The sequence below is a fragment of the Chionomys nivalis genome, chromosome 7 (genome assembly GCF_950005125.1).
Source record: "Chionomys nivalis chromosome 7, mChiNiv1.1, whole genome shotgun sequence".
NCBI classification, from domain to species: Eukaryota; Metazoa; Chordata; class Mammalia; order Rodentia; family Cricetidae; genus Chionomys; species Chionomys nivalis.
Window position 1 is genome coordinate 51,518,652 of NC_080092.1, and position 17,551 is coordinate 51,536,202.

General features: G+C 51.8%; 2 protein-coding genes across 2 annotated transcripts; one reads left to right on the plus strand and one right to left on the minus strand.

Annotated features, from left to right (window-relative positions):
- Positions 1-285: 285 nt before the first annotated feature.
- On the plus strand, positions 286-9,931 carry Dvl2 (dishevelled segment polarity protein 2). Its single transcript, XM_057773897.1, has 15 exons — positions 286-723; positions 4,412-4,481; positions 4,752-4,897; positions 5,033-5,142; positions 5,249-5,384; positions 5,546-5,636; positions 5,751-5,820; positions 5,906-6,045; positions 6,128-6,204; positions 7,146-7,213; positions 7,575-7,703; positions 7,777-7,908; positions 8,033-8,212; positions 8,615-8,833; positions 8,964-9,931. Exons 1-15 carry the CDS (start codon positions 530-532, stop codon positions 9,410-9,412), a joined length of 2,211 nt encoding a protein of 736 aa, XP_057629880.1. The 5' UTR covers positions 286-529; the 3' UTR covers positions 9,413-9,931.
- An 85-nt stretch (positions 9,932-10,016) lies between these two features.
- Acadvl (acyl-CoA dehydrogenase very long chain) lies at positions 10,017-15,347 on the minus strand. Its single transcript, XM_057773898.1, has 20 exons — positions 15,199-15,347; positions 15,056-15,131; positions 14,719-14,784; positions 14,558-14,630; positions 14,413-14,477; positions 14,188-14,322; positions 13,447-13,591; positions 13,178-13,307; positions 12,959-13,084; positions 12,485-12,683; positions 12,194-12,298; positions 11,679-11,765; positions 11,534-11,596; positions 11,270-11,371; positions 11,095-11,192; positions 10,941-11,013; positions 10,791-10,863; positions 10,621-10,693; positions 10,451-10,526; positions 10,017-10,377 (listed from the first exon to the last, which is right to left on the minus strand). Exons 1-20 carry the CDS (start codon positions 15,258-15,260, stop codon positions 10,240-10,242), a joined length of 1,965 nt encoding a protein of 654 aa, XP_057629881.1. The 5' UTR covers positions 15,261-15,347; the 3' UTR covers positions 10,017-10,239.
- Positions 15,348-17,551: the final 2,204 nt, after the last annotated feature.

Sequence of the window (17,551 nt, forward strand, 5' to 3'; positions counted from 1 at the left end):
ACTCTGGGCTTGGGGTGGGTAAAGCAAAGTGGGAGCCCCTTGTCAGCATTCTAAGAGCTGAAGCCAGGTTGGCCATAGTACTTGGTGTGGGGCGAGGTGCACGCTTGGGGGCGGAGTCATTTAGGGCCGAAGACCGTTGCTCAAGGCAGCGATCACGTGAGGGTCTAGGAGGAGCTTACATAGTAACGTGACACAGGAAAGTCACGTGAAGGACGGTCGGCTGCGCAAAGTGGGCGGGCTTGTGTCACGTGGCATGGGGAGAGGTGGGCGGGGACCTCGATAGTGTTCGCGACGTTGGCGGTGGTGCTGGTGGTGGTGGACATCGGCTTTGGGGTCCAGAGCTTTGGGTCTTGCTCTACGGCTCTAAGCTATCACCCCGCTGCTCCACGCCGTCCTCCTTGGGCGCGTCTCCCGCTCTGGCCCTGCCCTGTCGGCGGTAGCACGTCAGTTTGCGGGTGTGCGCAGGCGCGGCGGGGGCGCCTAGTCCCGTTGGGTGGGCGGCTGAGCCCGGGAGCGCGCGAGCGAGACCATGGCGGGCAGCGGCGCGGGGGGCGGTGGTGTAGGCGAGACGAAGGTGATTTACCATCTGGATGAGGAAGAGACTCCCTACCTGGTGAAGATTCCTGTCCCGGCAGAACGCATCACCCTCGGCGATTTCAAGAGCGTTTTGCAGCGGCCCGCGGGCGCTAAGTACTTTTTCAAGTCTATGGATCAGGATTTTGGGTAAGCGCGAGGCCTAGACTGGGAAGGACGATGGGTGTGCTAGAATGGATTGTGCGATATTGAGGGGGACAGGTCTGCCTTGGAATTTTTCTGGCCTGTAGTGGAATTTAGCATATTGTGCTATGCTAGGGTAGATCGCCCATCCCAAGACGGACAAGGTTGAACACAGAGAGCTTGAGAAGAACGGACTAGACTTTAGTAAACCAGAGGCAAGGAAATTTGGTTGGAATAATGGGACACACTGGTTTGTTTGACCATTCTCTCCACTTGATTTTAGCCAAAAGGCTAAGAGGCGATGCTTGAAGACAGTCTAGGATGTGCTGATTTCAGATTCATTTATCTTTTGGTAGTCTGGTGTGTTCTCAGACGTCTGCACGAGAATTATATAGGACTATTCTGTAGCTTTTTGTTTGTTTACTTGCTCGTTTTGATTTGTTCTTTTGTTATGAGACAGGGCCTTATTCTTTGTATCCTAGGCTGATTTCGAACTAATAGAGTTCCTGCTTCAGCCTTGAGAGCTCGAATTAACAGGTGTGAGCCAATACGCTGGGCATGTAGAGTCATTATGTAGACTGGGCTAACGTTAGACAATTTAGGCTATCCTGGCTTATTAACTAGGTCCCACAGTATTATTATTTTGGGACGGTGTAATCTGTAATAATGAAGAGAGGTCTCTATTGGAATCTTAGGCTGTTTAGAAGTAGATTTTTCTGGCAAAGTTTGCACCATTCTGGACTCTACTGGGGTCTTCTTATTTTCTCTTAGGGCTAGACCTTCCTCCCTTACCCCCATCCCCTGGTTGGGGCTGGGGAGGAAATTGGAGGTTTGTTTTATTTTAAAGATATTTTATGTGTATGGGTGTTTTGCATGGGTGCTTATTTGTGCACCACAAGCATGCAATGCCCACACAAACCAGAAGATGGCATGGGGTCTCTTGGCATTGGAGTTATATATGTGAGCCACTATGTAGGTGCTGGGAATTGCACTCCAGTCTTTGGAAGAGCAGTCAGTGCTCTTAACTGCTAAGACAGGATTTCTTTCTGTAACTAAAACTACCTGGAGCTCACAATGTGGAACAGGCTCACCTTGAACCTGTAGTGGCCTTCGCTCCACTTCTGTATCCTGAGTGCTAGGACCAGAGATGTGGGACACTATACCTGGCCTAGACCTGGGTTATTGTTACAAGACGGGGACAGATAGGTACAAATAGACTGGTGGTGCCAGTCCAGACAGCTGTATTGGGGTCTCGCAGACGAGACTGGTGCAGACAGCTGCCTGCGTGGAGACCCTGGGGCTCTAGTAGAATAGATTGGGTTCTGGGGTAATTTGGGGCATTCTGGGTGATACTGGGCTGGATAAAGATGCAGAGTAAGGCAGCCTTTTGTTTTGTCGCTCCTGGGACTGAACCTTCTGTGTGTCCTTGGGCTCAGGGTTGGAAGGTAGAGTGCATTAGGGTCAGATACCCTGAGTTGGCATTAGCAAGGGATAGCAGGGTACTGGGAGGAAAAGGTTATCTACGGCCTGGCTTGGGGAGAGACTCCTTACCTGTGAAGTCTTCGGTTGGAGCATATTCCCCGTCAACTGGAACAGAACAAACTGGACTCTCACTAAAGATTGTTCAACATGGGCAAAGTGATACTGTCTAGGGAGTTGTCTTGGATTTAAGTCAAGGTTCTTCTTTTTGCATTATAATTTCAGGCAATTTATTTAGCTTTTGTGCTTTGATTTCTTCATCTGTGGATTGATTATAATCATAGTGTAAAAGGCTTAATTTAGGTGCACAGCACATGGTAAATTCATTTAGTACTGAGGCTAACTAGTGCATAGACTAGATTGTAGTGATACGAAATTGCCTGCCTTGAAGGAGACTGGGACCTGCTGAGGTTGGGTTATCTTGGGAAGAGTTGTACACACTGAGCAGACCAATGGGGACTGGACTCTGTCATCTTGACAGCGGGTATATGAGACATATGCATACCCTCAAAATGAGTCATATACCCAAGGCCCCAGAGCGTATCAGACTAGGGTTAATCGGCCAAGAGGTTTTATTATCTTTATTTTTTAGACCTTTTTTGTTTAATTTTATATATATGAGTGTTTGCCCGCACGCATGTATGTGTGTGCACCATGTGCCTGCTGCCTGTGAACATTAGAAAAGACGGTCAGATCTCGGAACTGGAGTTACGGATGGTTGTGAGCTACTTACTATGTGGGTGCTGGGAACTAAACCTGGGTCTTCTGCAAGAGCCAACTGAGCCAGCTCTCCAGCCCCCGGACAAGAAGTTGTAGTTTGAAGGTGAGGGTGTGTGTATGTGGAAGCAGGCTTCATGTCTATTACTTTGTCACCGTGTACTTGCTAATGCTTACTAAGTGTAGAGGCTGGCGCTGCACACCCAGGGCACATGTTGAATAGGTGCTAATGATTTCTTGTGGGTATTGAGAAGGAACAAGTCTAGTCTGCTGCAGGAACCTGTGGGAGGCTGGCCTCCCAGGCTGGGCTTCAGGGTTTTTCAGGCTGAGCAGATTGCTTAATGAGATGAGGCAGCCGGGAAATGGGAAGCTAGTTCCCCTCTTTGTGGGAGCTCTCCTAGTGGGGAGTATTATGGTTGCATGAAGAGTGTTTTTACCCAGCAAAGGCCACACATCTGGACAGTCTCTGGGTGTGAATTAGAGAGAACTGCACAGCAGAGAATTACACAGGGACCAGAGCATTCTATGGGACAGATGTGTAGAACGGAGATAAGGTTAGCAAGGCTCCTAAGTTAGATATTTGGAGAACTGTCCCAGAAGGCCTGTGGAGTGGTACTTCGAGGTTTGGATCAAATGGGAAGAAGTCTTTGGAGGAGCATTGGATCTCTAAGAATGAGCTGGGGCTGAGGGTGGAGTAAGATCAGGAAAGGGGCTGGAGTTTATTTACATGTGAAAATAAATAGTTTCATTGTAGAAGCATAGGAGCCAGGCCCCATGGTGATGGGTGACAGTCGTGGTGACACGCCTGTAGTCCCAGGAGGCAGAGGCAGGCAGGTCTCTGTGAGTTTGAGGCCAGTCTGCACCCTGATGTATATAGTGAATTCCAGGCCCTCCTAGGGTACAAAATGAGGGCCTCCCCCCCCCCCAAAAAAAAGGCAGAGGATTGGGTCTGGAAAGATGGCTTGGTCATCTTTTAGAGGACCTGAGTTCAGTTCCTAGCACCCAAATAGTAGCTCAGACTGCCAGTGAGTCCAGTTCTGGGCCTAATGCCCTCTCCTGTCCTCTGCAGACATCCTCACACACTCAGGTCAGTGACAGTCATTCACACGGACATGCGCGTTAAAAAACATACAGGGTGCTAGCCAGAGTCAACATGCTTGGATAGAATGGAGATTGGGAGAGACTTTGAATGAGATTTTGCGGGTACTAGTCTCTCTCTCTCTTGCTTGCGCTCTCAGTTTTCCAGACAGGGTTTTTCTGTAGTGCTGGCTGTCCTGGAATTCACTGTGTAGACCAGGCTGGCCTTGGATCTGCCTGCTCTGCCTCCCAAGTGCTCCTGCTTGCTGCTGCTGCTTCTGGATTTTTGTTTTGTTTTGTTTTGTTTTTTTTGGAGATAGGGTCTCTATGTAACCCTCCTGCCTCTGCCTTCCAAGTGTTAGAATTGAAGGTGTGAGCCAACATGCCTGGCATCTTCCTGACCGCTCTGCTCTCTCCACAGGGTGGTGAAGGAAGAGATTTCAGATGACAATGCGCGCCTCCCATGCTTCAATGGAAGGGTTGTCTCCTGGGTAAGGGGAGGCATTACCAAGCTGCTTCCAACCTCAGTCTTCCTACGGCCTCCCCTGCTGTCCAGTCATTGGGGGCCCTGGCTGCCCACGTCTCTCTTTGTAGAAGCAGTGGGCATTCCTCAGCCTTCTCTTTCTGTAGCCTCCCATACTGGTTCCTTTTTTTCTGGGTTGTTCTAGGCTTCTGAGACGCTGGCCTCTCTCTGCCCATTTTCCATAGTCTTGCCACTTAAACAGCTACCCAGTGGAGCCGTGTTTTCTTGCCCCCTTTAGCTAGTGTCATCAGATAACCCCCAGCCTGAGATGGCTCCCCCCGCCCATGAGTCTCGGACAGAGCTGGTTCCTCCACCTCCGCCATTACCTCCTTTGCCTCCAGAAAGGACCAGTGGCATTGGGGACTCAAGGCCGCCATCCTTCCAGTGAGTCCTTTACATTCTTGAGTCCAGGGGAGGGAAGCGAAGATGGCTTCCAGCCCACACCCTTGGAGAGGGGAAACTGAGGATTTGGTGCTCTGCCCCGCTGACATTGTTTGGAAACTGTCTCTATCTATATAGCCCTAATGTATCCAGCAGCCATGAAAATCTAGAGCCTGAGACAGAAACTGAGTCTGTTGTGTCGCTGAGACGAGAACGACCTCGAAGGAGAGACAGCAGTGAGCATGGCGGTGAGGGGACAGCCCTGGAGGCAGGGTAGACTGGGACCTGGGAGGGGAGGCAAACCTCAGCATGAAGAGTGGGAGGCCTGGTCCTGAGGTTCTCATTTATACATAGCTGGTGGCCACAGGCCCAGTGGCACCTCAAGGCTGGAGCGCCACCTGGCCGGGTACGAGAGTTCCTCCACTCTCATGACCAGTGAGCTGGAGAGCACCAGCCTAGGAGACTCTGATGAGGATGACACCATGAGCAGGTGTGTTTCACACATCTCTGTCTCTGCCCAGGGCTTCCTCCATCACCCCCTTCCCCCTCCTGCCATCCCCTGCTCCCCCCTCCGTCCGTTAGTCTTCTTGTTATTCCATGTGGCCCCTGACCACTCCCACCTCCGCATGCCCTGCTTCTCAACTGTATCAGATTCAGCAGCTCCACCGAGCAGAGCAGTGCCTCCCGCCTCCTCAAGCGCCACCGAAGGCGGAGGAAGCAGCGGCCACCACGCATGGAAAGGGTGAGGGCTCTTTTGGGAGAAGCAGGCCTTAGTTTAGCTGGTCCTTTGACAAGAGGCTTAGGGCTCGTCTCTGTTGATGAAGAGCGTTCACCTCTTCCCTGTCTTCCGTCACAGACCTCATCCTTCAGCAGTGTCACCGATTCCACAATGTCCCTCAACATCATCACAGTCACACTCAACATGGGTATGGAAGGCCCCATGAGAGGAAGGGAGGAGAGGGTCTCCAGGGTTTCTGGGTCTTAGTCCCCTCATGTGAGCTCCCTCCACAGAGAAGTACAACTTCCTGGGCATCTCCATTGTGGGCCAGAGTAATGAGCGGGGTGACGGAGGCATCTACATCGGCTCTATCATGAAGGGGGGCGCTGTGGCTGCTGATGGCCGTATCGAGCCCGGAGACATGCTTTTGCAGGTATGCTGACCGATTGGCTGCCGGCTTGGGAGAGGCTCTCACTGTCCCACACTGCCTCTGAGCCACTTCTCCTCCCTTCCAGGTGAATGACATGAACTTTGAGAACATGAGCAATGATGACGCTGTGCGGGTGCTGAGGGATATTGTGCACAAACCGGGGTGAGTATGTGGGTGCTGAGGGATATTGTGCACAAACCGGGGTGAGTCTGTGGGTGCTGAGGGATATTGTGCACAAACCAGGATGAGCCTGTGTGGGTGCCGGTCCTCTGTGCATAAACCAGGGTAGCCCCTTCACCTTTGGTTTTCTTTTTTTTTTGTTTTTTTTTTTTTTGTTTTTCGAGACAGGGTTTCTCTGTGGTTTAGGAGCCTGTCCTGGAACTAGCTCTTGTAGACCAGGATGGTCTCGAACTCACAGAGATCCACCTGCCTCTGCCTCCCAAGTGCTGGGATTAAAGGCGTGCACCACCACCGCCCGGCTCACCTTTGTTTTGCAATTTAAAAAAAAAGTAAGGCCGGGCATAGTGACACACACCTTTAATTATAGCACCTTTGAGACAGAGACAGGTGGCTCTCTGGTTATGAAGCCAGCCTGGTCTATATAGTGAGTTCCAGACCATCCAGGTACGTCTACATAGTGAGACCCTCTCTCAAAAAAAAAAAAAAAAAAACAAAAAATAACAAATCGAACTGGCTGTACATGTCTCTCCAGCCTAAATCACTAAGTCAGAACCAAATGTGAGTACCTCAGAAAGCCCACCCACTGCGCACCCCTTCCCACGCCACCCTTCTCACTATGGTAATTACTCTTGACTTCTTTGGTCAAGAAAACTGTCGATGGTTTTCCACCCATGCCTGAATCCTGGAACACGATGGTTCAGTATTACCTGTGTCACGCTTCCTGTGAATGAATTGTACAGTGTGTACTCCCTTGTTTCAGCAGTGTGATTTTAACTCACCATATTGGTGAGTCATCCTCACTGTGGAACCCCCACTCTCACTTGCTCCAGCCCGGTTCTCTGTGTCTTAATCCTTGTATCAGGCCTTGGGCCTCCTGAGGTCTTTCCCCTCTACTTGCTTGACTGGCCTTCTCTTCCCCACAGCCCCATCGTGCTGACCGTGGCCAAGTGTTGGGATCCCTCTCCCCAGGCTTACTTCACCCTCCCCCGAAGTGAGTGATGCTCAGGCAGGGGTCTGAAGTTAAGAGATCTGGGGAGCCTGGGCATGGTGGCTTAATCTTGCGATCCTGGCACCTGGGAAGCTAAGACAGGCTCTCCCAAAGTTCAAGGCCAGCCTGGAATACATAGTGAGTTCCAGGCCGGCCTGGGCTACAGAATGAAACCCTACCTCAAACAATCAAGAACAAAAAGAAATTAGAAGGGCCAGAAGATGGGGCTGGGCTTCCAAGTTACAGGGAATGGGTTCAGGAAGGCCAAGGCAGGGGTACAACAGGATTCTTAATGGAGTGTACGGGGCTTGTTTTCTAGGACTGAGTAGTGATGATCTTGGTGATTATTTTATTTTTGTTCCAGATGAGCCCATCCAGCCAATTGATCCTGCTGCCTGGGTGTCGCACTCCGCTGCACTGACTGGCACCTTCCCTGCTTACCCAGGCTCTTCATCTATGAGCACTATCACATCCGGCTCCTCACTGCCTGATGGTGAGTCTCGAACCCCTCCCCACCTCCCCGTTTGAGGAGACCTTTCTCAGTTCTCTGTTGTCTCCTCTGTCAGGCTGTGAAAGCCGGGGTCTCTCTATCCACATGGACATGGCCTCTGTGACCAAGGCCATGGCAGCCCCAGAGTCTGGGCTAGAAGTCCGGGACCGCATGTGGCTCAAGATCACCATCCCAAATGCCTTTCTAGGTATTCCCAGGCCCTGAGCAAGGTGGCATGGGAAGGGGAGGAAGAGGCCAAGGCTGGGAGCAGCACAAGGGGAGGGTAGACGTTGAGAGGAGAATCTGACTTCTTCCACTGTGGTTGATCTCAGGCTCAGATGTGGTAGACTGGCTGTACCATCATGTGGAAGGTTTTCCTGAGCGCCGGGAGGCCAGAAAGTATGCCAGCGGGCTTTTGAAGGCGGGACTCATCCGGCATACTGTCAACAAGATAACTTTTTCTGAGCAGTGCTATTATGTCTTCGGAGACCTCAGTGGTGGCTGTGAGAGTTGTAAGTCACCTGCCCTGGTGTGGGACAGCAGGTTGTCCTGCCTTGTTCTTCAGTCCAACCCTAAACCTGGTCCAGAAAGTAGCTAGGGCCCCCAGGGTATTCAGGCTCTGTGTACCCACACTTGGCCTTGCAGTGGCCAACAGTGGGGCTGAACAAACCAGGTACCAGAGCGGTATTCCCAAGGGAGAAAATGCCTAATGAATCCCACAGAAGTATATTGGGCTAGCGATGGTGACCCTGGCTGTGTCTCTGCCCTCGTGGCAGAGTTTCCTGTTTCCAGGCCATCATGATCTCTGTGCCCTTCGCATTGTAAGTGGCTCTGGAGAAATGGTTGCCGGTTTCTGTCTGCTCCCAAGAATCCTAGCCTCTTAAAACAGGGACCTCTCTTCCTTTTTGTTCCAGACCTAGTTAACCTGTCTCTGAATGACAATGATGGCTCCAGTGGGGCTTCAGACCAGGATACCCTGGCTCCTCTTCCTGGAGCTACCCCCTGGCCCCTGCTGCCTACTTTCTCCTACCAGTATCCAGCCCCACACCCCTACAGCCCACAGCCCCCACCCTACCACGAGCTTTCATCTTATACTTATGGTGGAGGCAGTGCCAGCAGCCAGCACAGTGAAGGTAAGTCACCCCCACATACCAGTACAGCTAGTAGAGGGGACTCAGAGAAGAGGCAAGAGCAGGGGCTGGAGGAATCCAGAGGGCTCTGTGCTGAGCTTCACTTACCCCGTTCCCTCCCCCCTTCCAACAGGGAGCCGGAGCAGTGGGTCAACGAGAAGTGATGGCGGGGCCGGGCGCACAGGCAGGCCTGAGGAGCGGGCCCCTGAGTCCAAGTCTGGCAGTGGCAGTGAGTCCGAGCTGTCCAGCCGCGGAGGCAGCCTTCGGCGGGGTGGGGAGCCTGGTGGGACTGGTGATGGGGGCCCCCCTCCATCCAGGGGCTCAACAGGCGGTACTCCTAATCTCCGAGCCCTCCCAGGGCTCCATCCCTACGGCCCTCCCCCTGGCATGGCCCTCCCCTATAATCCCATGATGGTTGTCATGATGCCCCCACCCCCTCCCCCTGTCTCTACTGCAGTGCAGCCCCCTGGTGCTCCTCCAGTCAGAGACCTGGGCTCTGTGCCCCCAGAACTGACAGCTAGCCGTCAGAGCTTCCACATGGCCATGGGCAATCCCAGTGAATTTTTTGTAGATGTTATGTAGGGCCCACCTTGAGACCACGTTGGGTCTGTGCCCTTGGCCTGTCAAATTTCAGCTTGGTGCTCCTCGTAGTGCCTGGGTTCATCCTGGTGCTTGGTACCTACCACAAGATTTTTGCCACTGTGACGCCTCTCACCAGCAGTGCCTGGTCCTTCCCCTTCCTCGGGGGTAATCGGGACCTTTGGTTATTTGTAGCTTTATTTTTTTTATAAGCCTTTTTGGGGGTTAAAATAGACTTTCTTATATTTTGGGGAATATTTTTTATAGACATTTCTTTTATATGAAGAATCCCTTCATATGAAATTTCCTGGTCCCTTCTAACCCCAGAATATGACCACCACCTCCAATTGCCTAGTTAGCTGTCACCTGGAGGGTGGGTGGTGGTTGGTGGTACCCTGGGAAGAGGAAGTGGGCTGGGTGCCCTAGACAGCAGTCCAAGAAAGCTGGTGGTGTACTGGGGACTGTGTAGCTGCTTTGTTACTCTATTTATTTTAGTCACTTGTATAAAACACAAAATAAAGCAATAGAGGCCAATTCCCAAAGCCTCTGGCTCCTTTCTTTGGGAGGCAGGCAGTGCAGAAGAGGAACCCGAGGGAGACACAAGGAGGGACCAGTCAGGTCCAGCAGCAGAGGGTGGCTTGTTAGAAAGTTGGGAGGGAAGCAGGCTGTGGAGAGGAGGGATCGGTGAGATGCAGCAGCCAAGGGTGGTGGCTTACTAGAAAGTTTATTGTTCTTAAGGCCATAAGTACACCAGAGGACACACAAGTTGGCCCCGTGTTTGGCATAAGAGAAGGCACATAACTTAGGTGGTAGGGCCTGACTGGGTGGAGTCAGATACGAAGGGGGTTGCTGGTGACCAGGCCACCACTCTCCACCATAGCCTTGGAGATGCTTTTGAAGTTACGGAAGAGCTGCTGCTGAGGGCTGGATTGCAGGTTAGCCATATTTTCTCGGATCCGTGCTGCAGCCTGGGGAGAGGGAAGGAGAGGGTCAGGCCTCTGTCTCAATTCCCGACCTGTGCCGGGTAGCTCCAAGGCTCACCTCAATACACCAACTGTCACAGAGCATTTTTTCATGCTGTGCTTCGGGGTGGCCCTCACTCAGGGATCTCGAGGCTCTGCAGAGAGACAAGAAGTTAAGATAATCCTGACGGTGCTGGCCCAGCTACTCTGTGGCTCAAAGCTCCCAAGCTTCCCACTCTGCCCTCTTACCTGGAGAGAACCACCACCATGGCATAGAGGTCAATGGCTCCATCTGCCAGCCGGTGCAGCAGGAACTGTTCATCTGTCAGGTAGATGAGGGTGGGGGTTAGTAGTCTGAGGGAGGGAAGGAGAGAGGGAGGGAATTGGCAGGAGGTAAGGGGGTTGCAGAGCTCACTCACTGACAATCGCTTTTTTGTGCTTTATCAGCTTGGCCTCCACTACAGTGGCAAATTCCTCCAGAGCCTGTACTGTCTGCAGAGATAAGAGTCACAGAGCTCAGAAAAAGCAGGCAGCCCCTTGCTGCAGGCTCTGCTCTAAGGGACACTCACCAGTTCACCACTGCGACTTAACTCAGGGTGGACAACCCCTGACAGACTCAAACCACTGCCAATTCCTGTCCGCCTGGAGAGAAATGGAAGAGTGAGTGGCTGGCTAGTTGGTGTATAACATCTTGTCTTCCCCTGACTCTGTGCCCTGGCTCACCGCCTCAGCTGTTTGCCCGCTTCGCCTATCAGGAGGCCAACATTCCCAAGAGGGTTCTTTAGGGCATTGCCCAGCCCAGAGAGTTCCTTTCCTTTGTCCTGTGGGGGAGGAAGTTCCCAAGGTCAGGACTCAGTGTCTTTCATGCTTCCCCTCCCTTACTCTCCCTTCTTCTTACCATACAGCCCTGCAGAGCCACAAACAGTCGAAGAATGTCATTTGTCCCTTCAAAGATCCGGAAGATTCGAATATCTCGGAGCACACGCTCTACTCCAGGTTCCTAGTGCAGGGGAAGATACATAAACCTCTGTCCACTTGGTAGGATGACCATGCTGAGGAGTACTCCGTACCGTCATGAAGCCCATGCCTCCCATTATCTGGATGCACACTCCGTACCGTCATGAAGCCCATGCCCCCCATTATCTGGATGCACACTCCATACCTTCATGAAGCCCATGCCCCCCATTATCTGGATGCACTCATCCGTCACTTTCCAGGCTGCCTCCTAGGGACACAGAACCAAAGAAGTTTGGTTTTGGAGCTGAACTGAACTGAACTCTGCCCTTCCATCATGCCCTGGTCCTCACCGAGCCAAAGATTTTGCTGATGGCAGCCTCTATCTGGAAGTCTGTGAATCCCTGGTCCATGTTGGCACTCAGCATGTAAGCCATGGACTGAAGGGGCGTGGTTGAGATGTGGGGAAGAAAACAGGAAAGGGCTGCATCAGGCAGGATGGCTCATACTCCAATCTGCAAGACCAGCTCCGCTCTGCTCCCCCACAGTCCTCGCATTCACTTTCTCTAACCCCTGGTCAGGTCAAACACATCCAGTAGGTGGTCCTCTGGGTTGGTGAACCCAGCTCCAGGCCTCAGACTTTTTAAAGGGATGGGCTAGAATTAGTCTCTGGGAAAGCATCCAGGAAGCACTTAGCTGAGCAGCATCGCTCCTTCACAAGCTGAACTGACTATGCCTCCTCGCATCCCCTAGGGCATTGGTGTAAAGCTGGAGACCCACTGCCCCAGGTGCTGCTGGGGGTTGTAGTCTGACCCAACTGTGAAGAAAGCCATAAGGCTCCAGGGGGAGGGGCACAGGAAGCCCTTACCTCAGTCACATACTGCAGAATTGCCATCCGAGCCAGCTTTTCCTGGATCATCCCATAGTTGTGAATTTTGTCCCCAAACTGAGTACGGTTAGTAGCATGATCAACCTGAAAGGCACGTGTATCCCACTCGTGGTTGTGCGGTCTCCACTGGGGTGGGGACTGGAGCCTAACTTAGATCTGGAAGAGTGAGTGAGTGAGTGTGCTGCTCTGACAGAGGGAGTGCCTACAAGATAGCAGGGGCTCATGCAGAGTGATTCCTTTAGGCTAGCTAGGGACAGCGATAGGGCTTACCGCTTTGGCAATGATGGCCTTCATGGTGCCTGCTAGGGTTGCAGCCATCCCAAATCTTCCATTGTTGAGGATATTCACAGCAACCTTGAAGCCACCTCCCACCTCTCCTAGCACGTTCTCTGCTGGTACCTTCACTCCATCAAAGTACACTTCTGCTGTGTTGGATGCTTTGATGCCCATCTTCTTTTCAGGGAGCCCACTGAAAAGGCAGGGCAGGAAAGTTGAGGTGTGAATAGATTGCCTTATGATCCGGGAGGAGCTCCCCAGGCTGTAGAGAAGACAGGGTACTGCCCATGGGTCCTAGGGTTACGGATTTCTGGCTATGTCCTGTTACCCTGTGTACCCCCAAGGAAACAAACTGCCCACTTCCTTTGGCTCCTGTACATGCCCCAGTGTGACCTGTAACAACCATTTGCTTTTGAGAGCCCAATGCTGTCCCCTTGATTCTACCTTGTCTTCCCCACGCTCACTCACTGGGTAACACCTCCAAAGCTTCTTTCCACCACAAAAGCTGTGATCTTCTCTTTCACGGCCCCCGTGGCTGCATCTTTAATTGGTGTCTTGGCAAAGACAGTGAAAACATCCGCGATGCCCCCATTGCTGTGGAAGAAGGAGGTGACCAGTAAGTGGTGTGGCTCAGAGCAGAGAGGTCAGGAGATCAGGATGAAGGGATGAAGGGAAATGGAAGATTGCCTGATCCAAATCTTGGTTCCACTGAGAGTATAATATTTCCCACAGGGGCTGGGCACAGCTGAGGTTCGAATGGAGGCTGCATCCGACCCGCTGGAGGGCTCAGTTAGGCAGAAAGCAGCCAAAGTTTTCCCTGTTGGGGAGGAACAGGTTTACCTGAAATCCTGCTGACCATCAAAGTTGTGTCCTTCCCATACTATCCCCAGGCAGTTCCTTGTGACACCACAAGCCACTCACAGTTCTTACCCCTAGGCCTCCTAAGGTTGTCTTACCAGATGCCACTTTGGGGAGGTATTTTTCTTTTTGGGCCTTTGTGCCAAAGAGCAAGATGCCTTTGAAACCGATGCTCTGATGAGCTCCCAGGATAACGCTAACACCAAGGTCATGCATGCCCACGATCTCTGCCAAGCGAGCATACTGGAGGGGAAGAAGGCGTCTGGGATGGTAACGAGCTACACTGAACTGGGCCTCAACAGGAGAGTACAGGCAATAGGGCAGCGCAGCGGCTGACCTGTGTCATCTCTACTGTGAGCATGTCAGAGTAATGTGGGACCCTGAAAGTCCCGGGGAGGACTGGTGGTGTAGCTCAGTGGTAGAGTGCTCGCCTAGCATGCACCACCCTTTCCTGAGGAAACAAGAGCAGGGACACCAAAGGGCCTAGATCTTTTGTTTCCTGAGACAGTCTCACTATGTAGCCCTGGTCAGCCTGGCCTCAGACTCAGAGGTCCCCTTGCCTCTGCCCCCAGCATGCTGGGACTAAAGGCATGCACTGCTATGCCCAACTGCCCCTGGCCTTGGTGGGAATATTGCCCACTACCCTGTTGCCACACAGTCCCTAAAGGCTTAGGTTCAGGGTTAGGACCTTGGTCCTAGTGGGCTGCACATAGATAGTGTTTTCAGGGGAGGGTTCCGCATAGCTGGGAAACAGCAGGCAGGCAGCAACCCCTGGCTGTGCGTGGCCCTGGTGGTGAGGAAGCTGACTGGGCTGTTAACAAGGGGGAGAGTCCTCTCACCTGGGTATTGCAGAGGCCCAAACCACCCAGCTCACTGGGTACTTGCAGACCAAATGCCCCCAGTTCCTTGAGACCCTGCAAAGTCGTCTCCTCCACCTGCTCCAAGGAGTCATTCTTGGCGGGGTCATTCACCTCCTGGGCAGGGAACAGGACCCCACATTCAGAGGCTCCTCTAAGCTTAACATCTGCCTATCCCAAGAGGGGCGTGCCCCATTCATTGCTTACCTCAAAGAACCGGCCCACTGGTCCCACCAGCTCTTTGAGAAACTGTGTCTGTTCTTGGTTGAGCACTGCAGAGTGGGAAAGCAAACGGGCCAGTCAGGTAGGGAGGCTGCCCTGCCTACTCTGCCTCTGACTACCCTTTGCTTACCAGATGGGTATGGGAACACCTGATCGGTGGTGAGCTGGCCTTTGAAGATTCCCACTGCAAAGGACTTGGATTCCTGGGCAGGGAAGAAACGTTTCAGGAGGCTGGTTGGCGTGGGTCCACTCCTGGCTTATATGGGTCGATCCAATTTCCGGGTCACTTACTGCCTTGGCTGGTTTTTCTCCGGTGGAAGCATCGGAGGAGAGGGTTCCTGGCTTGTCCAGAACTGCCTGGGGAAAGGGGAGGAAGAGCAGTTAAAAGGCTCGAGATGGGTGTGCCGCGAAGAACACCGGGAAGCGCTGGCTCTGGGAACTGTGCGATCAAGTGTCTTTTCCCCTACTTTCTCACTAGGGCACCCTGGCTTGCCCTTTCCCCTACTTTCGGTGCCAGAGTTTTCACCAGCCAGGTGACTGGGATGAAGACAGAGACCCCTGTTGGTCGCAGGCTAGTGAAAGCATACAACTCCCACTTCTATGCCCCTTTCCCTCATCCGTCACTTACCTGAGCGGCCTCACTGGCATAAAGTCGCTGGGCAGAGGTGGGCCGATGCTGTCTCAGAAGCACAGTAGATTGCGAGCTGTAAAGAGTCGGGGTTCAGTCCTGCCCAGGTTTCCAGACCCGCTGTCCCCCTGCCATATACAGACCTTCGGGTTCCCAGCCGCAGCAGGTGCCGCCCCACACTCGGGCTCATCCAAGCCGACTGCATCTCCAAGCTGCCCCAGAAGCCTTGACCGCTGACCTCTCCCTACGTCCAGCCTGGCTAAAGATTTTGAGTCTGGGCCCTGACCCATGCTCCATAATGCACTGCGCTGGGGGCGTGGTCTTTCCGGCCCCGATGTATGGTGGGAGCTGAAGTTCCTGCGTGCGCCCGGTCCTTGTATTCTGGAGTGACCTAGAGTGAAAGATCTTCCAGCGATCCGTTTTCTTTCTCAAACTCTTTAATGCCTCAGGTCTGAACTAAAGTCTTGTCTGCTAAACAGGAATGAGATAATATGGGCGAAATGGGGAGGAGTTTAAGTGACAACAGCCAGGGGGATGGAGGTAGACCGGAGGGAGGACTTCTTGCAGAGAAAAAGGATGGAAGGTGTATGTCAGGTGCAGAGGCATGGATTGTTTGGAAAATGTCTCCAACAAATAAAGAGGGGGATGAGGTGGCAGATACAAGCTGGAGTGTGCTCTAAGCAAATTCTGAGATCTAGGAGGTTTCACCAACTCAAAACCTCTAAAAGCACAAAGCACATAGTAGAAGCCTCTGGTCTTCCAAAGCCACAGAGAAACCCTGTCTCGAAAAACAAACAAACAAACAAAAAAAAAACAAAACAAAACAAAAAAGAAGCCTCTGGTCTTTTTCATGGACTCCCGGAGAGGCTGAGCCAGAAGGATCACCGTGAATTTGAGGCCTCAGAGACTCTGTTTTTTGTTTTGTTTTTTTTAAAGTTAAAAACTCCAAATAACAAGAAGCTTATACTCTGTTTTTAAAAAAGGGTTTTAATTATGTGTGTCTGTGTGTTCATATATAGGTATGTGCACACGAGCGCAGTGTCGGTAGAGGCCAGAGGCAATGGGTCCTCTGGAGCTGGAGTTACAGGCAGTTGTGAGTCTCCTACATGGGTGCTGGGAACATAGCTCAGGTCCTCTGGAAGAACAATGTGCCTGTCTACCTTTCTTCTTTCCTTCTTTTTTTCCTTCTTTTTCCAAGACAAAAGGTTTTCCTGTGAAGTCCTGGCTGTCCTTGAACTCATTCTGTTTTGTTTTGGTTTTTTTTTTTGTTTTTTTTTTTGGTTTTTTGAGACAGGGTTTCTCTGTGGTTTTGGAGCCTGTCCTGGAACTAGCTCTTGTAGACCAGGCTGGTCTCGAACTCGCAGAGATCCGCCTGCCTCTGCCTCCCGAGTACTGGGACTTGAACTCATTCTGAAGATTAGGCTGGCCTCGAACTCACAGAGATCCACCTCCCTCTGCCAAGTGCTGAGATTAAAGGCATATGCCACTACCACCCGGCATATTTCTTTATAACTTTTAAAAGGTTTATTGTATTATTTTAGACTTGATGTATATGAGTACTTTGCCAGCATGTATATATACACATGACATGTCTCCCCGTGCCTACAGAAGTCAGAAGAGGGCATTGGATCCCCTGCAACTGGAGTTACAGATAGTTGTGTGCTGTGTGTGGGTGCTGGAAACTGAACCCGAGTCCTCTGCAAGAGCAGCAAACATTCTTTGTTTGCTTTGTTTTTCTGTTTTTCCAGACAGGGTTTCCCTGTGTGATAGTCCTGGCTATCCTGGAACTCACTTTGTAGATCAGACTGGCCTTGAACTCACTGAGATCCGCCTGCCTCTGCTTCACCAAGTGCTGGGACTATACGTGTGTGCCACCACCACCTGGCTCAGCGACTAATGCTCTTAATTGCTGAGCCATCACTCTCCTAAGCCTGATTTAAAAATGTATTTGTTTATGTGAGTGCACTCACACAAGCATTTGTCGGTTGTTTATGTGTGTGTAGCTCTCACAAGTACTCCGAAGGTTGTTTATGTGTGTGTGTTCACACAAGCACTAGTCGGTGGTTTATGTGTGTGTGTGTTCACACAAGCGCTAGTCGGTTGTTTATGTGTGTGTGTGCTCACACAAGCGCTAGTCGGTAGTTTAAGTGTATGTGTGTTCACACAAGCGCTAGTCGGTTGTTTGTGTGTGTGTGCTCACACAAGCGCTGGTCGGTTGTTTATGTGTGTGTGCTCACACAAGTGCTAATCGGTTGTTTATGTGTGTGTGTGCTCACACAAGCGCTAGTTGGTTATGTGTGTGTGTGTTGACACAAGCGCTAGTCGGTTGTTTATGTGTGTGTGTGTTCACAGAAGCACTAGTCAGTTTATGTGTGTGTGTTCTCACACAAGCGCTAGTCGGTTGTTTATGTGTGTGTGTGCTCACACAAGCGCTGGTCGGTTGTTTATGTGTGTGTGTGCTCACACAAGCGCTAGTGAGAAGACAGCTTTTAATGT

Coding starts and splice junctions, on each gene's coding strand:
- Dvl2 (XM_057773897.1), top strand. CDS start 530: ATGGCGGGCAGCGGCGCGGGGGGCGGTGGTGTAGGCGAGACGAAGGTG. Junction 6,046..6,127: donor CCGGAGACATGCTTTTGCAG/GTATGCTGACCG, acceptor CCTCCCTTCCAG/GTGAATGACATGAACTTTGA. Junction 6,205..7,145: donor GATATTGTGCACAAACCGGG/GTGAGTATGTGG, acceptor TCTTCCCCACAG/CCCCATCGTGCTGACCGTGG.
- Acadvl (XM_057773898.1), bottom strand. CDS start 15,260: ATGCAGTCGGCTTGGATGAGCCCGAGTGTGGGGCGGCACCTGCTGCGG. Junction 12,684..12,958: donor AGCTTTGGAGGTGTTACCCA/GTGAGTGAGCGT, acceptor CTGCCTTTTCAG/TGGGCTCCCTGAAAAGAAGA. Junction 10,694..10,790: donor GCACAAAAAAGCGATTGTCA/GTGAGTGAGCTC, acceptor TCTACCTGACAG/ATGAACAGTTCCTGCTGCAC.